Raw genomic sequence first — 24,604 nt, forward strand, 5'->3', positions numbered from 1 at the left:
ACTTACCCTGCCCACCTCCACCAGTTTGGTGATCATGACAATGCTGGAACAGTGTTCCTGCCATACCATGCGCCAGAAGTCGTAGACCATCTCAGGCTTTGGCCCTGGGGCGCAGAGAGGGCTTGTCTCTAAGGCCAGGTCTCCACCCAGGCCCAGCACACCACTGCCCACACCACCGATGCAGGCCAGGAGGGTCCTGAGCCCCAGTGGGGGCTTCATGCTCACCCCCACACACCCCCATCAACTGCCCTTGGGGTGGTCATTATCAGAGAGAGCCTGCCTGGAGACCCCGGTCATCCTGAGTGGAACCCAGGAGGAAGAGCTGGAGGGCCATGGCACAAGCTTCCAGGAGGGATAGACAGATGGACAGTGGAGAGGATAACACAGCCCAAGGGACCCAGGCAGCCCCCAGACCAAGAGGCACAGTCCACACCCATGAGGACCGAGGCTGGCTGACCCTTTTGCATGCAGACAGACAGGTGGACCAGGAGCTACACGCAGACAGCAGACATCAGGAGACACAAACATAAAGAGGGAACAGATATGGATGTCCAGATTCCAGAAGATCCAGACAGACAGATGGAAGGCAGACAGGGAGGCAGGCAGAGCAGCAGGGAAGGCAGGAAGGCAGACAGAGGGCACTCAGCACACTGGGGCGGGGGTGGGGGGAACATGGGCAGAGTACCTTGAGTGGCTATGAAGTGATTTGACCTGTGGTAACCCTGGAACAGGAGAAGAGGGCGTGTTAAGACCCGGAGGATTGGCCCCTCACTTGCTCAGGCCCCTCTGCCCTCCTCTCCCAGCAGCTGCACACACAGCCCCCACTCAGGGAAGTGCCCCACCCTCTTGACCTGTCCTTTGCCCATCCCCAAGTAAGGAAGGAAGTAGAGCCTGGATACCAGGGTCGTGGGTTTAAACCCATCTTTGCTACGTGATCCAAGGGAAGACATGACTCCTTCACAGGCCTAGAGGGTCTCCCCTTTCATAATTGGGGATAATTGTCCGTAATCTGCTTATAACCCAGCTGCTCTTCAGAGACAAATACATTGCAGGGTGACCCTACCTTGTTCCCAAAGCCCCAGAGACCCTAAGTAACCCCAGGCCCCAGGCTGCCTTGTCAGTGATCTCAGCCCTGCTCAGGGCAACCAGAATGGGCAATGTCCCTCCCCACAACCCGGTCACCCAGGGCTTGGGGTGGCCCAATGAAGGCTTCAGGTTAGGAGCAAGTGAGCACAGGAGTTGCTCATGGCCCTTAGATAAAATGTTTTTTAAAATCTTCAAAATCAATAATAATGATAATAGCGATAATAAATAACTTACATAGTTATTTATTAAAATAACAATAAATGTTTGAGGCCCTGTTATGGACACATACTGTGCTAAGCACTTTACCTGTATTATCTCCCACAAAAGAGGCCAAGAGCTACTTTCATCTTCCATCCCCAGAGCGCCCAGGCTGAGAAGTGGAACCAGCCAGACTCCACTCCCACCCTGAGGCGGGAACCACCCATGAGATCTTGCCCACATGAGACACCCAGGGAATCGATGCAGGTGACACGGGATAAGTAAGAAGCACTGCAGAGCTGGTGCAAGAGACCAGCCACTGGCCTCAAGTTCACACCCTCAACACAGCTCCCAGCAAATCCTTTGACCCCGTGGGCTTCCCAGGCCCAAGGGGCCCTGCAGTCAGACTGCCAGAGCACAAATCCCAATTCTATACAACTCCTGCTAAGTGTTGGGCAAATTCCTTTATCTCTTTATGTCTATATTTTCACATCTGTACAACAAATAATTATAGTATTTATCTCCTTGGGCTGCTGTGAAGGGTAAAGTTACACACATTAAGGGCTTGGCACATGGCAAACACAAAGCCAGTAGTTAATCGAGAGTCGCCTTTATTACTGCTACCACTTTAAATGTCAACAAGTATCACTGAAGGTCTCAGTGGTGTGAACATCGAGAATTACTGGGCAGACAGCAGTGTACAACAGCAGTTAACAATACAAGTCTTGGGTCAGGCTGAGCTGGGTCTCTGCTGCCAAGTAGTAACTGTGTGATTCTAGGCACTAAGCAGGCACTTCTCAGCCTTTAATGTGCATGCGAATCTCCTGGAGATCTTGTTAAAAGGCAGATACAGATTCAGACGGTCTGGGGCGGGGCCTGGGATTGTGCATTTCCAACCAGATCCCAGGTGGTGCCAAGGTGGGGCCTCAAAACACACTTGGAGTAGCCAGGCTCTCTGACTCTCTAAGCCTCTGTTCTCCTCCAGAATATGAGAATAATACCAAGACACACACGTGCTGTATACCTACACGTTCCCATGAAAATGACCAAAACATAGTCAAAGTTACCAAGAATGAAGAGCCTCCCAGAGTCACTCAACCCTCACTACCGGAACCTCTCCAGGCCTAGCCTAACTCCTTCCCACTGTCTCCCCAGCCACGCCTCTGCTTCATTTTAGGGGAGATGCTGGGCAACTGGGGTCAGAGGGGGCGCTCGGCAGAGGTGCTGCCAGTGTTGCCCTCCACCCCCAGCCTGAGTCAAGCTGGGAACAGGCTACTCCACTAAAGCCAGTTTGCCTGAGACTCTCACACGAGGGCCAGAGTCTCCAGTGCCCAGCATATTGCCAGCACCCAACTGCTAATCAACACATACAGCAAACAGCTCAATACTTTTTCAGACAGATGGCTTTCAATATCTGCATGTTCACTTTTTAGTTGCACATGTGCATTATTGCACAATTACGTCACACAGAGGACAGTGAAATGGAAAGTTTTAAATGATCAGATGCTAAAGGAAGATAAGGAGACCACCGTGAGCACACCCGCTTTAGAGACCAGGATTAGAGAGCAGGGGTGCTCCTACTCTGGGGCATCAGCATGTCCTAGGAGCCTGTTCCCGGGCAGACACTCACCCCTCCCTGGTGCCTTTGGGCAGAGCTAGGAGACTGACTACCTGCACAGTGGGCAAGGCCCCTGGGGCATCCCAATGCCCCCAAAGAGAGAGATCCAGGGTCTCATGTAAGGGTGGGAGGGTCTCATGTAAGGGTACAGGGCTCAGGTTGGATTTGAGGCCCCAGCTCTGCTAATCCAGAGCCTTGGGGCCATGAGTAAGCCACTCAATCTTTTTAAGCCTCAGTTTTGTCATCTGCCAAGTGCAGGTCTCAACCTCATAGAGTGTGGCAAAGATGACATGAGGTGCCAGAAGTGCCTGGCACAGAGCACGTACTCAGCCAATAATGTTTTTGGTAACAGGCCTTTGAAAATGAAATAAGCCATGTCCCCTCAGGGAATTTCGCTAAGAGTCTGGCAACAACTAAATGAATGTGTCATGTGGAGATTGAGATGTAAAAACGTATAATGATCTAGGGATTGCTCAGCCGTCCAGCGGTTAAGACTCCACACTCCCAATGCAGGGAGCACAGATTCAATCCCTGATTGGGAAATTGATTGGGGAACTAAGATCCCATAGGCCACGCCGCGTGGCCAAAAAATTTAAAATAAAAAAAATTTTTAAGTAAAAAAATATATATAATGATCTATATTCATCACCTCCTAATGGGGGTGCTAATGCTGAGTACACCCATTGCCTTCTGTGGGTCTAATATTCCATGTAAGTTTAGCAACTTTACAAATCAACCGTGTAAAGAAACTCAAAATAAGGCAGAGGGTATCTAGGAGCACTTAAGGAACAACTGTCATCTCCAGCAGAAGCGACAGCAGGGACCTTACACTTTATATATTAGTGCAAGGCCCCAAGCATATACACGTTGTCTGAAAGTCTAATAATGAGTTGTATTTTTGCAATCAGAAAAAAGGCAGACATACATGTGTAAAAGAAAAAAGAAGATAAAATAGACAAGGTACCCCCAAAAATAATCCCATCGGGTATCAACTGTTACAAAAGTTACATTAAAAAAATCAAATGAGAGGGCTCTGCTAGATGAAATTTTTTTTTAATTCTTATAAGGCCCAAACATAGCAAAATTTTTTAAGATAAAATACCCAACTGTTCCCCCAAAATAAAACATTCAAATTAGGGCTAAATTTGGGGCAAAGTGGTGAGGGTTGAGTTTCAAGCAAACTGATCACAAAGGGTTGGAACACAAGGGAAATTACTATTAAAGGGGAGTGCCTGGGGCCACCCCTGCTCCCTGGAAGGCCCGGACCCCCAAGCAGTGGGGGGACAGGGCACCCAGGGCAGCTCCTGCCACCCGACCACTCCCAGACCCACAGAAGGTATGGCTAATGAGGACTCATAGGGCACAGGGAGCTGGGGAGAAGGGCGACAGAGGTGGTGGCCAGGGAGGTGGCTAGGACCTGGGGAGGTACCCGGACACTGCAGGCCCCCCCTTAGGGTAGAGGAGATGGAGGGCATTGTTTACAACAGGGGTCGTGTCAAACTTTCAGTCCCGGGGGCCCCTGACCAGACTGCTGAAGTGGACAGTTGGTGCTGGGCACACAAGTGGAGGAGAAGGAAGACAGAGATGAGAGAGAGAGAGAGACAGCCAGAGACTGTGAGAGAGCCTGAGATACGGCCGGTCAGACAGACAGGAGGAGGAGGAAACGGGAGAGAGATACTTACTTCACGGTTTATCCGAATCTTAATGATTCCAGTGAGGGAACAGGACAAAGCAAAAGAGACAGATATTAGGCCAGAGGCAGATGGAGGTGGACGGCGGAGCACAGGAGTGGCTGGAATGGGTGATGCCCAGCAGGCGTGGCAGAGCAGAGACAGGTGGCCGGGCCTGGGCAAGAAAAGGGCAGGGGCAGGGCCCTGGCAGGACCCCAGGAGAAGCCGACTAGGGCCTTGAGGACCCCGAAGCGAGGCCCCTGTCCCTGTCCCCAAAGCTGCCCAAGTCTGAGAGGCGAGGCCAGGTCCAACCATACTGCAGCCTGGGGAGAGGGTGGGGGAGGGGTGGGTGGGCGAGAAAGCAAGGGATTCTGGCAAATATGGGCGAGCGCATCTGGCCACCAGGAGGAAGTGAAGAAGGAGAAGAGAGGTCACCTCCACCGTCCCTGATTGCCCCCCGCTTCCGGATACACGTCTGACCTGGCACACTGATCCTGCCTGAGATTACCCTTCCCTTCCCTCTCCAGCCACCTAAAGCCAGCACAAGCCCTCTGCCTCCATGCAGCCCAACACAGCTAAAGCTGACCCCACCACTACCTTCGTGGTACGATGCTGAGAAAGTCATTCACTTCTCTTTCCTGGCCTGTGACTGCCCATCTAACCTGAATTCATTTTACTTGTATGTTTATGAGCCTCCCCGACTAGAATCTACGGATTCAAGGAAAGCAGGGACTATGTCTCCTTTTTCACAGGTGTATTCCCGGTGGCCAGCACAATGCCTGGTACACAGAAGATGCTCAAAATATATTTAACATCTAACGAATGAATAAGTGATTCTCTGCACACTTGACTTGCTGCTGGTCGGGGAGTCTGATCAGAGTCCCTGGGCCTGTCCTGTCCCACTCTCATCCACACTTGGGGAGCAGATTCATCGCCTCTTCCTCACACCCAAGCCCAGGCCCCCCTGGCTGCCTGCCCTGTCTCCAGCCCCTCCTCCATCTGGTCCAGCCTGACCAGTAGCTGCTGCAGCTGGCAGGACAGCCTTGTCATCAGCAGCAAAAGCTCTGGAGACCCCGACCAGCTGAGACGCGGCTCCCTTCTTGACCACTTGCAAGCTGGGTCACCTAGAGGAAAAGTGGCTTCACCTCTCTGAGCCCCAGTTTTCCTCACCTGTAAAGTGAGGCCACGATGCTGACCACAGCATAGGGTGGTTGTCGGGATTATAGACAATTAAATATTTGGCATAAAGTGCTTAGCACAGTGCTTGGCACACACTACATGGTCAGTTAACCTGAGTCTGTCACAGCCCAACACTTCCAATACTCCCTGACGCCCCTAGGAAAAAAGCCCAGCTCCTCAGCCTGCCATTCGAGGCCTTCACAGTCCAGCCCCTGCCTGACTCAGCCTGACTGTGTGCCGTGAGAACCCCACCTCCAGCCTCGGGGCCCCTCACGGAGAAGGGACCTGTCCTCACCTCTAGGCCTGGCTGTCTGCCCTCTTGCCTCCATTCTGCTTCACTCACACTCCACCCCAGGGAAGCCCTCCTGACAGCCACCGCCCACCCTGTCCTCCCCTCCGCTGAGCTCCCTGGCACTGACTGCAGGAGGTGGGGGCGCTCAGAAATCCAGCCATGTGAACCCCGACTTCTTCCCTGCCGGCCCCGCCCAGCCCGGACAGTGAGCCTGGAGCGGCCAGGGCCAGTGGGCGGACACGACGGGCTGAGGCACTCACGTCTATGTAGTTGGCGTTAATGTAGTCGGCGTCAGGGTCTCCCAGCATCGGGTGCAGCTTCACTCGGTGCCGATCGTCTGGAAACACAGAGCACGTGGCCATGGGGTGGGCAGGGGCTGAACTGGGGAGCCCAGCCCCGGGGCAGTAGGGGGGAGGCTTCCTGGAGGCCAGAGCCAGGGCACAGGCAGGGCAGTCAGGGAACCTAGAGACTCAGGGCTGACCAGCGGGCCCTCCGTACTGCTGGAGGTAGGACAGGCCAGTGGTTAGTCGGGGCTGCAGCGTCAAGGAGGCCCGAGGCCCGGTGCTGCTCCGGCAAGTGTCAGCTGTGTGACGCCGGGAGCAGGGCTTAACCTCCCAAGCCTCAGTTTCCTCATCTGTAAAGTGGGAGTTCTACTACATCCCACGTCACAGGACTGCTGAGAATACTAAGTCAGATGAGGAGCGGGGTGCTCAGCGCACAGCCTGGCCTGCGACAGGCCCTCCATAAATGGCTCACTCTGCTCTTGTCCCTCTTCCTGCTTCCTCCCACCCACTGCCCCCGACCGCAGGCCCTCCCGCAGGACTCACAGGCAGGCATGGGCTCCTGCCGGCCACCCTTGACCTTGTCTTTCTTCTTTGTAGCATCCCAGCCTTCAAAGAAGCTCTGTCAGAAGGGAAAGGCATAGTTAGTTGCGGGGAGGGAAGCCCCTCCCCTCCCAAGAGCCCGACCCTGTCAGCAGAAGGAGGCAGGACCACAGTAAGGGTCAGGTTCAGGGTTAAACTTGGGGCCTGAGATGAAGTCACTGTATATTCCTTTATATGTGAGGGACTAAGTTTAATACCGAGCAGTGTGGGGAGGGGAGTGAGAAATAGAGGGGGAAAGAGGTAATTATAGTTCAGAGACATTTCAGAATGAAGGTTAAGCTTAGGTCAAATCCAGGTCTGAGCTGGGATGAAGGTAAAGGTGAGGGTCAAAATAAGTCCAGACGGAGGTAGAATGGGATTCGAGTCAGAGTTCAAACGGAGCTCAGGATGAAAGTTAGGGTCAAAGTCACACTGGGGTTTAGGCTGGAGGTCAGGGTCAGTATTGGTGGTCAGGTCCACATCAGGGATAGAAAAAGGATCCTGGCAGGGTCCAGACAGAGACCGACATAAGATTCAGACACTTTTTAAGTCAGAGTTAGGATGAGGGAGAAACCAGGTCAGGCTGAGATTAGCACCAAGGTCAAGGCCAAGAAATTAGTTTAAAATGGGGACTGTCAGGGCAAGGATCCATCCAGGGACCAGCTGAGGGCTGCCAGGGTCCACAGTGAGGAGGAGCCAAGGGAGGCCCTGGCGAGGGGTCCCAGCTGGACGGGGGCAGGCACCTCATACTCCTGCTTGAAGCCATAGCCCTCGGCCGTCTTCATCTGGTTGATGTGCTGCAGGAGATCGGCCACACGCACCGCGGGGTGCAGCTGCCCCGTGTGATACGGGGAGCCCTTCCGGCCACATGGCCGCCGCGGTGAGCCCCCCAGGAGGCTGCTGGCCTCAGTGACCCCACTGCCGCGCTGGTCTCCTGCAGCCAGAGAAAGGGAAAAGGGGTTCCTGACGTGCACAGGCCCCAGCCGGGGGAACCCCACATGGACTCAGGGGAGCCGAGGGAGGGATGGGAGCACAGCCAGCGTGGAGGATGTCCGGGTTGTTTGCTGGAGCCAGGCAGCTGGCTGGGCCGCCCTGGGTGGCCCTGGACGAGCCCCTTCCCTGGGGCATCCCGATCTTCCCATTGGTAGAATGAGGGGATCGGGCCCCCCGCTCTGGGGACCCTTCTGGCCCAGCCCTGAGGCTGGGATCCCTCACCCCCTTACCCTCCCGGGCTCCCCAGCGAGGGCCCCCTCTGTGACTTCATCCACTGCCTGCAGGGGGCAGCGCTCAGCAGAACCCAGACATCCCCTCCTTCCTCCCCCTCTTCCAGGGAACAATCTGAAACACTGACAACTCCCAGCAATCACCCCATTCAGACAAGCAAGTCCCCAAATTAGCTGCCGTTGCCACCCCCTCCACAGATGAGCGGGAAGCACCTGAATAGAGGCGTTTCTCCAGCGCAAGCATTTCCATTGTCAGCCTGTGTGGCAGCTCAGCCCATGGAGAGCAGGTGGAGAGGTTCACGCTGCCCCACACTCCAGAAAACCATCCCTTCCCCGTGGACCACCACTCCCCAGCTCTCCTGGCCAGCCTCCCCAAGAACATCCCACCCTGGTCCCCAGGGTCAGGTCCTGGGATGGAGGAACAGCCCTGCTCAGCCACACCTAGCTTCCAACACTCACTCCCACACACTCAGCATGTATTCCCTCCTCCTGGGCTGGCTGCTGTGCAGGGGCTTTCTCTGCATGTCTCACCACTGTTCTCTGCCCAGCTCTGAGCCGGCAGGGGCAGGCGGAGGACTCCCAGGGGGCCTCCCTTCCCAAGTCTTCACACATGGTCTTCCTCTGCCCCTCTCCCCACTGATGCCCAGTGAACTCATATCCATCCTTCAGGTCTGGACTCTTAATTCCCAGTCTTACTAATGGGTGGAATGAATGCAGTATTCAGACAGACACTGCAACCCCACCCCGGGTAGCTCCACCTCCCCAAACTCCAATCTCTGCCTCCTCAAATCAGGGAGACTGCGGGCCCTGCTTGGGTTCCACTTCCTGTGCCAAGGTTTGAAAGCTGCCTCCAGGTAGAGGGGCGATGCGAGGCAGGTGCTTCGGTTTGTTTTGCTTTTCTCAGGAATCACAGTGGCAGACTGCCTGGTGCCCAATGTCTGAAAACAACTGTTTCACATGTTTTATCCAGATTTCCAGTTGCTTACAGCTGGAGGGCAAGCCACGTACCAGTTACACACGTGTATGTGTGTGTGTGTGTGTGTGAGTTACTTATGTCTCTTTGTGACCTCATGGACTGTAGCCCACCAGGCTCCTCTGTCCATGGAATTCTCCAGGCAAGAATACTGGGGTTGGTTGCCATTTCCTTCTCCAGGGCATCTTCCCTACCCAGGGATCAAACCCAGGTCTTCTGAATTGCAGGCAGATTCTTTACTGTCTGAGCCACCAGGGAAGCCCACCCATTACACATTTGTGGTCAAATGCCTCAAGCCCTTCATTTTTCAGGTAGAGAAACTGAGATCTGAAGAGGAGAGATTTGCCTAAAGTCATGGCTGCCCAAGTGTGTTTCAGAAAATACTGGTCTTGCCAGATGACTCACGTATTCAACAAAGAGAAGGTCATGGGGAGGGGTTCTGTGTTTTAAAGGAGTTTGTGAAATTCTGGTTTAAATAAAAATAAGTCAGTTGTTTTCCCCTGTGAAACCTCCTAGGGCTTCCAACAAGTTAGTGTGTATTTTAAATCTCCAAGAGATGGGTGGGAATAGCAAGGTTTCACCTCCGTCTTTTACCACAGACAGTTTGTTTGTTTCATGAAATATCCTCAGGGGAATACAGTATACTATGGCGATTAAGAGACAGTATCTGGTGTCAGACAGGCTTCAGATCAAATCCCAGCTCTGCATGTAACCTTGGGGATGTTACTTACTCTCCAGAAATTTCCCTTTTCATATGGCAAATGAAGATTAAAACTGTTACTCTCCAATCTGATGGTATAAATATTCAATGTGCATGCACGCTAAGTCACTTCAGTCGTGTCTGACTCTTTGTGACCCTGTGGACTGTAGCCCGCCCGGCTCCTCTGTCCATGTGATTCTCCAGGCAAAAATACTGGAGTGGGTTGCCATTTCCTTCTCCAGGGGATGGATCTTCCTGACCCAGGGATCAAGCCCAGGTCTCCTGCGTATCCTGCACTGCAGGCAGATTCTATACCAAGATTATGTATATACAGCACCCATCCCAGTGCCTGGCACATGAGCACCTGCAGATGGGGCTGTGGACATCATCGGGAGTTTCCAGGAAAAGGAGGATCCCCCTGAGTCTCAGAAAGCCAGGCCAGATGGTTGACAAGAGGTGGCCTTTCTGCCCGGGTCCTTCTCCACCACTGGATCCTGGTCTAAGACATGACAATTCTTAGAGCATCCACAACAAGCACACAAGACAAGCACACAAATTTCAAGCCAAGAAAAAGATTTCTGCTGGTTCAAAGATCTCAGAGATGAAGGGGATCTCTGAGATCTCTGAAGGGGTCTCTAAGGGTTCTTCACGGAAACCGTGTTGAAGCTCCATAGTGAGCTCTCCAGGCAGAAAATCCAGCAGCTCATCTCAGAGATCTTGAAAGGCTGAAAGCCCTGATACGGCCTCACAAGTAGGCATGGAATCATCTGGCAATGGCTGAAGACGAGCAAATGCCCCCTCTGGTTGGGAGGAAGCCAGAGCCAAATCTGGACAGCTTCCAGGTGAGCCCGAGAGCAACACAAGATGTTCTCCAAACAAGACCACCAGAGGACAAAGGATGATGAATGATGATGCTGCCAAGAAGATGCTCCATTTCCTGGGCCCAGAGAAGACATGTCCTTACTCTTCTCACCCATGCATTCCCATGGGATCTCTCTCTCTCTAACACACACACACACACAGATCCTGAGGACTAGCTTGCCCACACAGCTGGAAGCCCCTGAAAGGAAGAGAAGAGAAAGGAAGGTAAGAGCCAGCCCTCAGCTTCTTGTCTTTCTCCAGCTCCATAATGATTATGGGATAATTTGGGGGAGTAACCACCGGATGCTTGCTCCTTGGAAGAAAAGTTATGACCAACCTAGACAGCATATTAAAAAGCAGAGACATTACTTTGCCAACAAAGGTCCATCTAGTCAAAGCTATGGTTTTCCCAGTAGTCATGTATGGATGTGAAAGCTGGACTATAAAGAAAGCTGAGCACTGAAGAATTGATGCTTTTGAACTGTGGTGTTGGAGAAGACCCTTGAGAGTCCCTTGGACAGCAAGGAGATCCAACCAGTCCATCCTAAAGGAAATCAGTCCTGAATATTCACTGGGAAGGACTGATGTTGAAGCTGAAACTCCAATACTTTGGCCACCTGATGCGAAGACCTGACTCATTTGAAAAGACCCTGATGCTGGGAAAGATTGAAAGTGGGAGGAGAAGGGGACAACAGAGGATGAGATGGTTGGATGGCATCACCGACTCGATGGACATGAGTTTGAGTAAATGCCGGGAGCTGGTGATGGACAGGGAGGCCTGGTGTACTGCAGTCCATGGGGTTGCAAAGAGTTGGACACGACTGAGCGACTGAACTGAACTGAACTGAACTGAACCACTGGACAGCTGATGTTTTGCGGGGAGGACTGGAGGCCCAGAGGAAAGAACACTGAGTGTGGAGTCAGAGAAGCCTGAATGTGAATTCAAGTCACTTGACCTCTCTGGACCTCGGTTTCCTCATTTGAAAATGAGGATCCTTAGATTTCCCTCAAAGACAGGCATTTCCCCCAATTCCCATCCACCCTTGATGAAGACAGGCCACCAGTTATGCAACCAACAGCACACTATACTCCTTCGCTATTTGCAATTAGCAAGCAACTTTAAAGAAACACAACCTGTAGCAATAGCTAACAATATCTAACATACTGAGGGCTTTCATATGCCTGGCATGATTCTTAAGCCATTCAATCCTTAGAATATCCCTATGATGTAGGTATTATTGTTATTCCCCTTGTTACATAGGGGCTTCCAGGGTGGCTCACAGGGTAAAGAATCTGCCTGCAATGCAAGAGACCTGGTTCAATCCCTGTGTTGGGAAGATCCCCTGGGGCAGGGGATGGCTACCCACTCCAGTATTCTTGCCTGGAGAATTCCATGGACAGAGGAGCCTGGCGGGCTACAGTCCACAGGGTCACAAAGAGTCAGACACGACTGAGCGACTAACACTTTCCCTTGTATGGCTTCCCAGGTGGCGCCAGCGGTAAAGAACCCACCTGCCAATGCAGGAGACATAAGGACACAGGTCTGATACCTGGGTCAGGAAGGTCCCCTTGAGGAGGGCATAACAACCCACTCTATATTCTGAGGCCAGAAGGGTTAAGTGCCCTGCTCCTTAAGTGGCAGCATTAGGATTTACGTTCAGACCCATCTGACTCCGGGACCCTATTGTCTCCCTCTGATTTCCTCTTCCTGATAAGAGGGCATTTGCGGTGTCAAATAAGGGGCATTTATTTGACGAACCATTTGGCCGGAACCCTCTGGTTTCCCATAGTGGACAAGAGCTCTGGAAGGATGAGAACCCAGAGGGTGTGAGGGTTTCAGGGCAGGATCAGAATCCACAGGGGCACATTCCAACAACTTGGGAACATCCCAGCTCAACATTTACTCAGCATGGGAAGTCCCTATTTAAAATTTCCATACTAAGGTTGAATCTAATCAACATGGTTCTAAACCACAAAAATCTGGCCTCTTCCTAACAAAAATCTGTTAGGAAAAGAAAAGTAGCAGCTAGACCAGGACGCGACATAAAGAAAGAGAGAAGCCTTAAGACTGAGCTTCAGTCTCCTGAATACATCTTGAGCTTCCCAGCCGTCACACCTTACCCCTGCGTCCAGCATCCTGCCTTCAGTGTCCACCCCTCCTCACCCCTCATCAAATCTTATCCATCTCAGCTGAAACCCTGACCTCCCCTGCCCAAAGGTGTGTCTTCTCAAGACTATGGCAACACATTGTCCCCACCTCCCCAGCAGTTAGCCCAGTGCTGAATCTCCTGGGTCCATCTCACCTCCCAACTAGACAGTGAGCTCCTTGGGTGCAGAGCCCATGTTTCCTGCCTCTCTCCGTCTCTCCTTAGGACTCAGCAGCAAGATGCATGCCCACACCACCCCCACCTCCCACTCCCCCCAAAACCCACTTGAGTTTTCAGCCCAAGCAGACCTCGCCAGGTTGTCCTCTGTGCATTTACACATGCTGTTCCTCATGCACAGATGCCTTTGCTTCCCCGTCTCTGCCAACCCAAATCCTACCCGGTCCACCAGGCCTGCGTGATACAGCCCAAACAGCAATTTGCAATTCAAAGAGACCTGCATTTAAATCCTGACTCTGCCACCTTCTGGCGGTTTGACCCAGACAAGTGATTCTCCTCTCTGCATCTCTGTTTCCTTGTTTGTAAGATGAAGAGTTGATTAACAGCTCAATGGCAACCCACTCCAGTACTCTTGCCTGGAAAATCCCATGGATGGAGGAGCCTGGTGGGCTGCAGTCCATGAGGTCGCTAAGAGTCGGACACGACTGAGCGACTTCACTTTAACTTTTCACTTTCATGCATTGGAGAAGGAAATGGCAACCCACTCCAGTGTTCTTGCCTGGAGAATCCCAGGGACAGGGGAGGCTGGTGGGCTGCCGTCTGTGGGGTCGCACAGAGTCGGACACGACTGAAGCGACTTAACGGCAGCAGCAACAGCAGCACGCAGGGCTGTAGTTAAATTTAATGAGGGAAGGTCACAAAGAACATCATGCAAGTCAATGGACTTGAAAGCATAAATGAAATGGACACATTCCTAGACAAGACACATTCCTTTTTCAAGACACTAAAAGTGTCTTGTCCCAGCTTGTCTTGTCCTTGTCCCAGCTCTACCCTGTTCCCAACTGCTCACAGAATGGATCATGTGCCCCTTATATTGAAGTGACCACTTATTTGCTCTCCTGCCTCCTTGAAAGAAAGGAAAGAAAATTATGTTTTGCCACTGATTTAGCCATATGAAACTCATCTCATCACCCTTTTCTGGGTCTGAAGCTGCTGTCTCTAAAAGTGCCATCTCACTGTGCTTTGTATCGGTTAGTGCTGGAGAAATCTTGAAAAACGTATGTACAAAACTTGTAAATTTTTTTACACTTTTACACTTTTAGTGTAAACACTAAAAGTGTCTTGAAAAAATAGAAAGCTTGAAGAGGAGCTCTTTCTTCCTTTAAATAAACTGAATTAAAAGTTTTAAATGTTTCCATAAAGAAAACAAAAGAAAAGGACTCTTTTGGTTTCACAGATGAATTCCACCCAACTTTCAGGGAGTTGGAGCCAACAACTCCAATCTTCTGTGATAAGGAAAAAAGAGACAAGATCTCCATGCATTTTATAAGACGAGTAGAATCTGGATACCAGAAACCAGACAAAGATAGCACAAAAAAGACAAATTACAGGCCAATCCCACTGGGGAATACAGCTTTAGAATCTTGAACTATATTATACTAAATCCAATAATTCATAAAAAAATATTACGCATCAGACCAAGTTGAATTTACCCAAGGAATGGAAGGTTATTTTAACATTAGAAAATCTATCAATACAATATTGTAAAGCAATTATCCTCCAATTAAAAATAAATAATTTTTTAAAAAGGGAAAAAAAAGGAGAATCTAAAACTGTCACTCACCTCACTAACAAACTAAAGGAAGAAAAATGACATTATGAGTAGCTTCTAAAGAGTCAAACAAATAGACAAATATAACAATACAGAAATAGACTCACAGGCATGGAGAACAAACTAGGGTTTGCCACAAGGGCAGGGGGTGGGAAGAAAGGCAAAATAGATGAAAAGGATTCAGAGGTACAAACTACCAGTTATAAATTGTAAAAGCCACAGGGATGTAATACACAGCACAGAGAATATACCCAATAATATTGTAATAACTTTCCGTGGTGTATAATCTATAAAAATATCAAAGCACTATATTACATACCTGAAACTAACAATGCTGTAAGCCAACTATACAATAAAAAAAGAAAGTTTATCAAGGTGGATGCATATAAGACCAATATCTATCCACACAAAAATCAATTGCATTTCCCTATATGACCAATACTTAGAAATATAATATTCTAAAAATGTACCCCATGTGCGCTGGGAACACTGGACATCCATATGCAAAAGAATGAAGTTGGACCCTTATCTAACATCATACACAAAAAGTAACTCAGAAAGGACTAAAGACCTAAATGTAAGACCTAAACATAAGGCAAAAGCTTCATGACACAAGATTTGGCGAGAATTTCTGGGCTATGATACCCAAGGCATAAGCAACAAAAGAAAAAAACAGACAAAATGGACAACATCAAAGTGCAAACATTTGTTCATCAAAAGATACGAATCGCAGAGTAAAAAGGCAACCCGCAGAATGGGATAAAAATGTTTGTAAATCATTTATCTCATGAGGATTAATATCCAGAATAAATATAGAACTCCTAAAACTCAACAGCAAAAGGACAAACAGCCCAATTCAAAAATTCTCCAAATAAAGTACACAAACAGCCAATAAACTCATGAAAGGATGCTCAACATCACATCACTCCAGCATGAGGGAAAAGAAAATCGAAACTACGAGATACCATCTCACATCCATGAGGATGGCTGCTATAAATTTTTTTTTTTCTTTAACAGAAAGCAAGTCCTGGCAAGGATGTGGGGAAACGGGAACCCCTGGGCACTACTAGGGGGATGCAGAATGGTGCAGCCACGGTGGAAGACAGTATGGCAGGCCCTCAAAAAATCAAAATAGACCTCCTATATGATCCAGCAATTCCATTTCTGGGTATATACCCAAAAGTACTGAAGGCAGGGACCCAGAGAGATATTTGTATACAGCCACCCGCTCCAGTGTTCTTGCCTGGAGAATCCCAGGGACGGGGGAGCCTGGTGGGCTGCCGTCTATGGGGTCGCACAGAGTCAGACACGACTGAAGCGACGTAGTAGCAGCAGCAGCAGCATGTTCATAGCAGGCTTCCCTGGTGGCTCAGGCAGTAAAGAATCTGCCTACAGTGCAGGAGACCTGGGTTCCATTCCTGGGTTGGGAAGATCGCCTAGAGAAGGGAATGGCAACCCACTCCAGTATATTCTTGCCTGGAGCATTATTCACAATAGCTAAAACTTGGAAACCACCGAAGTGTCTATCAACAGGCAAATGGGTCAGAAAAGCAAGCATATACATACAATAGAATATTATTCAGCCTTAAAAAGAAAGGCAATTATGGAAGTTCCTTGGTAGCCCAGTGGTTAGGACTCTGAGCTTCCACTTCAGGAGGCACAGGTATGACCCCTAGCCAGGGAATTAAGATCCCTCATGCCATGCGGTGCAGCCAAAAACTAAAAGTTAAAAAAATTAATTTTTTCAAAAAGCAATTTTAAAAAAGGCAGTTCTAAAAGATGCTACGACATGGATGAACTCTGAGGACATTATGCTAAGTGAAATAAGCTAGTCCCTAAAGACAAGTACTGCATGATTCCACTTATATGAGATAGTAATCAAAGTCACAGAAAGTAGAATGGTGGTGGCCAGGAACTGAGAAGAGAGGGAACAGGGAGTTTAATGGATGTCGAGTTTTGGTTTTACAAAATGAAAACCAATCCTTAGATTCAATGCACATTCCGCCAACAAAGTTTTCCAAGGAATTTGAAGAGATGATTCTCAAATTTTTAAGGAAAAGAATGAAGGCAAATATATCCAAGACATCCTTGGTGAAGAATAAGGTTGAGAGGGCTTGATGTTTCAGATATCAAGACCTAGATACCTATGGTAATTAGCTAGTTTGGTACTGACACAGGAATCACCAAACTGGCCTATGATAAAGAACAGGGAGCCAAAACATAGCCCATATATATATGGAAATGTGATATATGATACGAGGTGGCTCTGCAAATCAGTGGTGAAAATATGAACTATAATACCTGATGCTGGGACATCATCAGGTATTATGATGATGGTTTTCCGATGGTTTTCAGTTGGTTTTCCCTATAGAAAAAAAATAATTTATATCACATACAAAAATCAACTACAAATGGATAAAGACGTAAAAGTGAAATGCAAAATATTAAAAGTTTTAGAAAAAAGTAAAAAATGTCTTGCAACTTTGCATACAGAAGAATTCATTAAACAAACACAAAAATAGAAATCAAAAAGGAAAAGACTGATGAACTTGACTAAATCTACACAAAAATTTGTTCATCCAAAGACACTATAAATAACCAGTGAAGATGAGCCACAAATTGGGAGAAGATATTTGCAATTCATAAGAGACAAATGAGTCTCATCCTAAATATATAAAGAACTCCTAAAAACCACTAAGAAAGCAACAGAAAACCAAACAGAAAATTAGGTAAAAGACATGAACAGGCATTTTACGGAAGAAGAAACCTGAATGGCCGATGATGATTTGCAAATATGTTCAACTTCATTAGTAATCAGAGAAATGCAAATTAAGACTATAGAGAATTACCATCTTTATACAAACTAGTTTGGCGAAAGTGAAGAAGCCTGGCAAGTTTTGATCTCGATGTGGAGTGATGCAAACTCTTACACCCTGCTGCTAGGAATGAACACAGGCAAAGACGCTTTGGAAAACAATTTGGCCCTGTCTCAGAAAGCAGAACAAGCACATACTTTATAATCCAGCAGCTCTTATTTCCAGAAGCTGCTGTGCAGGTGCATCTAGAGATTCATTTAAGAACATTCACAGCAGCCTCGTTTGTAATAACAAGAAAACTAGGAACAAATCAAATGCCCGTGGATGGCAGGATGGAGAAATAAATTGTGATATATTCATACAATGGAAAACTATACATCAGAGAAAATAAATGAACTATAGCAAAACATCCACCTGGGTAAATGTTGGAAACATGGTGTTGAGCTGAAAAATAGAGAGCAATTTCATTTTTATCAAGCTCAGAATGAGCGAAATTATAGAATGCACTGTTTGGGGACACATGCACACATGGTAAAAATTACTCCCCAAAAGCCAAGAAAGTTATAAACATAAATTTCAAGGGAATATTTACATCTAAGAGGGAGGTAAGGGCTATGAGAGACGCATTCAGATGACTTTCAAATTCACCAGTGGGCTTCAGCAGTGTTTATTGTATTATTACGACTTCATGATTTTCCTAAATAGTCTATTTCCTTTTGTACAAATCAGCACTAAGTCGAATCAAAAGATGTGTGATGAAGCGATTGATGAGAAGCTCCTAACATATACAGCTGACTCACCCTCCTCTCCCTGCAGGCCAGCCATAGCACTAAATGATGTATATACATTCTCATTTAGTCTCCCAGCAGCACCACCAGCAGAGACAATCTTCCTCCTCATTTTATACACGAGGAAGCAGACAACCAGAGAGGTTAAGCCACTTGCCTCAGGTCACACAGCTCAGGGGACCTGAGATGCAAACCGAGGTCTAACTCCAGAGCACTTCCTTTCACACAGAAGGAAAGAGATGGCTCTGACCCGGCAGCAGCGCTCCCTTCCCTGAGTCTCCAGAACACTTCTCACAATTAACATGGGAACTCACACTCCTTTTAGATGAATCTATGTCTAAGACCTCCATTTTCCTAAAGCTCCTCCAGTGCAAAGATAACACCGGTGCCTTCTCTGTATCCCCAGGGCCTGTGCTGGTACCCAGCAGGATGCTTAGTCCTGTGGTTCGGGGTGTTACAGAATCTGCTGATGGGGGGCTCTGTGCTGTTGGCTCAGGAGTCTGGGGCAGGAGTGCCTGGGGCCCACGAGGAAGGGGCAGGCACTCACCCCGGGGGCTGTAGCCATGGGCGTCCATGAAGGAGAGGCCCAGCCGCTCATCCTCCTGCAGCGTGCTCTGGTCCGTGAAGCTCCGGTCCACAGCGCTCATCATGTGGGTCTTCTCCTGGCGGTAGTTGACGGTGGCTTTGGTCATGTTCACTGGCTTCCTGCAGAGGAGGGTCGATGGGAGACATGGGTGCTCAGCTGGACAGGACAGCACCCAGAGGTGGATGGGGAGACCCGGCAGTCAGGGGCCTTGAGGCCAGGAGCCAGTCTAGAAGCATCTCTGGGTGCTAAAGGGACTCTGGCCCCACCCTTTGCTCACCAGACCCGGAAAGCTGCCTCTTCGCCCAAAAGGGACCGGGCGGGGTCCCTCATGCTGGGCAAGATTGAAGGCAGAAGGAGAAAAGGGTGACAGAGGATGAGATGCTTGCATGGCATCACTGATTCAATGGATATTGGTTTGAGCAAACCCTGGGAGATAGCGAGGGACAGGGAGGCCTGGCATGCTGCAGTCCACGGGGTTGCAAAGAATCAGACACAACTTGGGACCTGAACAACAACAAGGGTTCCTATCCATGGACCTTTGCTGAGAGCGTGCTGCTGTCCACGGGGTCGCAGACACAATCAGACACAACTTGGGACCTGAACAACAAGGGTCCCCATCCATGGACTTTTGCTGAGAGCAAGGGATGGAGCAGTGGTGGCCTCGGGCTGGGATATGCCTCCTAACTCTCACTGGGCCTGAAGGCTCAGAAAATGGGGAGGACAGTCACGCGAGGCCTACTGTTGTGTCACAACAATCACCGCATCCACCACGAGGAAGACGGCTGCCCAGCTCCGGCCCCTGCAGGCCCCACACATAACCTTCCTTCCTCTGGCCTCACCAGGCAGCTGCCCTGGGACCTCTTCCTCCCCCATGGGAAAGCACTGCAATTCTCCTTCAGGCAGAGGGTCTGGCTAGAGCTCGGCCAGTTTCAGTGTCCAGTGTTCAGTGGACACGGAATAAATTCCAATCACGACTTTTTCTTACCCCCAGGAACCCCAGGATGGTCCTCCCACAGGCCACACTAGACTTAAGTAATCCACACAGCATCCATATTCCTGTCGCTGCCCACCAGCCCATCCAGCTGCCGGAAGCTGCAGAGGGAGAAGGCCCAGTCCTTCCCAAGAAGGGGAGCTTCTGGAGAGGACCCTGGGCAGGGACCCCTGCACAGCCCAGGTCTCCAGTCCAGCTTTAGATGTGGATGGTAGTTTGCAACCCCAGGGAACATGGAGGAAAGTAGGAGGAAGAACAGGGATGGGAAGGCAAGGATCAAGGCTCCACGTCTGAGGGGCTGAAACACAAGCAAAGGGAAAGGATGTGGGAACGGCGCTGAGACTGGAAAAGAGCCGGGACCCGATCACAGGGAGGGCTCAAGACCAGAGAACCATTCACCTGCCCAGCCCTACAGCATGCAGGACGCAGGGCAGACCTGAGAGAGGACTTCCAGGTCATGCGGGCTCAGGGACACTGGTCATCGTGGAGATGAAGAGGATAGTGTGGGACTCACTCCCCCAGAGAGACAAACTCCACTCAGCCCTTCCCAGCTCCAGAGCTGCTGGGGGCAGGGGAAGGGACAGGATGACCTCTGGATGCCCCTCCTGCCAGGACGACAATGTGTTTCCTCTGGGAAACACAGCAAAGAGGGCTCTGTGTCCGTGCTGGGGACCAGTGTGGCTATGCACTGCGGTGGGTGTGCCTTTCCCAATCTGAGTCGGCTCAGCGGGCCCAGGTCTCGGACTCCCATCCGCCTTCAGGCTCTGGATATCTCCCTCACTCCGGCCCAGGGCAGAGCCAAAGACCCTTTGGGGGCAGATGAGGAGAGGTCTCTGTGGCTGTGACCTTGACCATCAACATAGAACAGAAGGTGGAGGAGGAAGGGAGGTGAAGAGGGAGATGGGGGTGGGACAAGAGAATTAGGAGGATACAGAGAAGGGAGAGGAGGGAAAAAAGGAATAATGACAAGGAGAGAGGTGGGGAAGGAGACGGGGGTGGGGGGACAGGTCAGACACCAGCGACCACAGGGATGACAGACAGAGGGCCTCGGACAGAGGACAGCCCGTCAGGCTGGCTGGACCCTGGAGCCCAGGAGGACCCGTCCCGAGAAGATCCTGGCCTAGGAGGCAGTCTGCAGCGGTGAACCACAGGGCTCTGTTCCTGCCCAGGCCTCCTGCTCTACTTGGCAGAAGAACTTCAAACATCAACCAACCAGATCCGCAGACAGAGCCAGGGGGGACACTGCATTGTGGCCTCCAGCCGACCTCAGGGTGCGATCAAGCCGATGCTGTGTAATATGGACAACTCGGAAAAGTTCTGCATTTAGGTTCAAAATTAAGTGTTCTGTGACAACCCAGAGGGGTGGGATGGGGTGGGAGATGGGGACATATGTATACCTATGGTTGATTCATGTTTATGTATGGCAGAAAGCAACACAATACTGTAAAGCAATTATCCTCCAATTAAAAAAAATTTTTTAAGAATATGAAAAGAATATATATATGTGTGTAACTGAGTCACTTTGCTGTACAGCAGATATTAACACAACATTGTAAATCAACTACACTTCAATAAAATAATGTTTTTGAAAAACAGCTGCAGAGTAGAGGGAGCAGGAGCGCTGCCTTGTTAGGAGCTCAAGGAACAGCTGAGCTGGAGGCTCCACGTGTGTTGACGGGGGTGTGGTTGCTGGAAAAGCCAGTGTGACAATGGGTGATGTCGATGCAAGAAGAGGGCCCAGGGAGGAGGTGAGAGACCACCGTCCTCTGGGCTGGCCCGGGGCCACCTGGGCCTGCTCTGCAAGGAGGGGCAAGCACGGGTGCAGGGGAATGATCTGGAAGGCGTGCAGGGCCAGAGATCCCAGAGGCGGAAAACAGAGCAGCATCGGCAGGCCGTGGAGGTAGACGGGTGCCTGGGCTGCAACCCCGTCTCTGCATGCCCTGTGACTTCTGACAAGTCCTTAACCTCCCTGAGCCTCAGTTTCCTCATCAGTGAAATGGGGCGATCACAGGGCCTCTTCTCAGGGTTATTGTGTGGTTTCTGTGTGAAGAACTGAGCTTAGGGGAGGCGTGCAGGGATCGGTGGGTCTGAGGAGCTGGGCCCAGCTGGAGAAGGGCTGGAGGTGCCCTGGGAGCTGCCCTGTCTCTGCCCCCAACATGCACGCGTACACAGGCTGTGGACCCAGAGCACGACCCTAGCAAGGACCTTCCTGGACGTTAACTGAGGTCTGATTTCGGGAGGTCCCGACCAGCAGGAGTGGCTTGAGACACAAGGGGCTGCCCTGGGGTCAAGAGGACAGGAGGCTCTGGGAGGTCCAATGACTTGTCTGGGGCGGCTCAGAGAGCTGGATCTGAACCTGAGACTTGGCACAGAGCGAGCGCTCGTGACCTCCACACAGGAGGACGGCAGGGAGAGGAGGGACAGCAGAGGAGAGATGTTCAGAGGCAGGGTGGCCGTGGAGGAGGCGCTGCCCCAGGCAGGGCAGAGGCGGGGGCGGGGGCTCCCCAGGAGGGGCGGGGCCCCCGGGCAGGGGCGCTACTTACGGGTAGTAGGAGTAGGCATAGTGGTTTCTCCTGGCAGCGTGCAAAGAGAACACACAGGTGGGCCACGGTTCGTGCACGAGGCGGGGCCCAGGGCAGCACCACCAGCGGGAGGGGCCTGGTGCTTTCTCTGCTGGGGACCGGGCTGGCCTGGGACCAAGGGGTCAAAGGGCCTTCTCTGACCCAAGGGCTGGCCCGGCTCCTTCCAGAACCTTCCCCAAGCCCACTGCTGGAGTGAGAGGAGGTGGGGAAAGGGCTGGGAGGGAAGCAGAGCTTTTACACACATGTGTTCACAAAGAGAAATACACATGCAGACATGTTCATGGATACACACACTCACAGAAACACATGGACTCACTCATGTACTTACAAACACAGACCTATTACATACACGCAGACACTCAGACACATGTTCTCAAACACACAGATTGACACACAGAGACACATACAGAGACATACATTCACAAATACACACTCACATAGAAACACATTTTCTCACTCATGTACTTAGAAACACAGACCTATGACATACATGCACTCAGACACACGTACTCAAACACACAGAGATACATACATAGACATATATTCACAAACACACACTCACATAGAAGCACAAGGACACACTCATGCACTTACACAGACCTACATGCAGACACTCAGACACCTGTACTCGAACACAAACACTGGCACACACAGATACATACACAGACATAAGTTCACAAACACACTCACACACAGATGCCTGCACTCACACACTCGAGGTAACTGTGCACTCACCCTTGCAGACCACCCCCCCACAGTCCCCATGCCACCCCCTGCCTCCCGCAGGCTCCCCTGCCCCTGAAGGGACAGCCCTCTGTAAGTTGGGAAGAAATGAGCGGCCGGGATGGGGAGGGGGGCTGGACGCCAGGGGGGCCCCCCCTCAGCCACGCGGACTGCCCCTGGGTGTGGGGTCCACTAAAGGAGCCGCGTGGCCCCCTCGTGAGCACCCAGAGCACAGCTGGGCCGAGAGCCCTGACGGGACCTCGAGGCACCGGCAGTGGGGTCGTGGGGCAGGTCTGATCCCACTTCCCCAGCGAGGAGCCGGGTCCCAAGAGTCATGTCAGTCCGCGGCTCACAGGGGGTCAGCGAGAGTCCAGACCAGGCCCAAGACCCTGACCCCAGAGCCAGCCCCTCCTGAGGCCCCTTCCAGGCCCGCTCCAGGGTCCTCCACTCACCCGTGCCCACGTCACCCCATCAGCAGGGAGGGGAAGGCAAGGAGAGGGGAGGGGAAGACAGAGGCCCAGTCAGGGTGGGAGAAACACTTATGGTCGCACAGCACATCTTCCATCCTAGGGACAGAGTGGGCGTCCAGGGCCCTGAGCTGGTCAGAGTGGCCCTGAGGGCAGGGAGATGGGCTGAAGGAGTGGCATTCTTCTGGTCTCAGCTGAACTGTCATAACTTCAAAAGGGCCGATCCTATGGACTCCCCCACAATCACCAATTACATTAGTTCCCCCTTTACTCTCTCTCTGCCCCTTCACCCTGACACCCTGGTCTTTTCACAATTTGTGCTTTTTTTAGTTTAATGCCAGACTCCCCACCCATAGCCACAAAGCACAAGAGGACCGCATCCTGGTTGCTTTTGCCCACTGGGGATCCCCAGGGCCCAGGACAGTGCCCAGGGAATATGTATTCCCTCGATACAGATTTTATTAAACCGAGTAATCAATAAATGAAGAAAAATAACTAAAAGAACCCCATCTTTATGAGCTTCTATTTTCTCCTCTAAACAAGTGAGGTTAAAAATAATCCCCTCCTGGACAGCAAGCATGCACCCAGCCCTTCCCTGCCCCTCTGCTTGCTGGGCGGGGGCGCAGGTTCAGGAGGACCCGAGTCATCCGTAAGTCATACACAGAGGACCCGGGGGACACACAGGCAACAGGACAGAACCTCCTCTGCCTTCATGCAGTTCTCAGTCCAGCAGGGAAGAGAAACACTGAGCAAAGCCTGTGAGTATGTGAGTGAAGGGCAGGGTGGGGTGGGCAGGGTGGGGGGAGTGCTGCAAAGGGAAGTGGGAGGGTCTCTGGAAGCAGAACTAAAGGGTCCAACTGGCCTGGGGCAGCCCAGAGTTCCCAGGGGCAGGTGCATCCAGCCTCACTGTCCAGGGGGCAGGATGAAGAAGCTGAGACCTGCTCCCAGCCACCTCCACCCCACCCCCGGTGCCTCCTTCCTCCAGTAGGGTGCACGGGAGCTCCCTGGGGGCTGCTCGCCCTTAGAAACCTCCTAATCTGTCCATTTCATCC

General features: G+C 50.9%; 1 protein-coding gene across 5 annotated transcripts in view; it reads right to left on the reverse strand.

Annotated features, from left to right (window-relative positions):
- The window catches only part of PTPRU (protein tyrosine phosphatase receptor type U), an 88,599-nt gene that overhangs the window by 13,041 nt on the left and 50,954 nt on the right, over positions 1–24,604 (reverse strand). For 2 of the 5 annotated variants that reach the window (XM_070774924.1, XM_070774927.1), the window contains exons 15-22: positions 22,324–22,353; positions 18,751–18,908; positions 7,650–7,840; positions 6,871–6,946; positions 6,304–6,380; positions 4,585–4,602; positions 686–722; positions 7–104 (exon numbers count right to left, since the gene is read on the reverse strand). In XM_070774924.1, coding sequence (XP_070631025.1) covers positions 7–104; positions 686–722; positions 4,585–4,602; positions 6,304–6,380; positions 6,871–6,946; positions 7,650–7,840; positions 18,751–18,908; positions 22,324–22,353 — 685 coding nt within the window. The remainder of the gene's footprint in view (positions 1–6; positions 105–685; positions 723–4,584; positions 4,603–6,303; positions 6,381–6,870; positions 6,947–7,649; positions 7,841–18,750; positions 18,909–22,323; positions 22,354–24,604) is intronic. The other 3 variants (XM_070774933.1, XM_070774929.1, XM_019979718.2) reach the window with 3 other exon arrangements.

This window comes from Bos indicus, chromosome 2 (assembly GCF_029378745.1).
Source record: "Bos indicus isolate NIAB-ARS_2022 breed Sahiwal x Tharparkar chromosome 2, NIAB-ARS_B.indTharparkar_mat_pri_1.0, whole genome shotgun sequence".
Lineage (NCBI taxonomy): Eukaryota > Metazoa > Chordata > Mammalia > Artiodactyla > Bovidae > Bos > Bos indicus.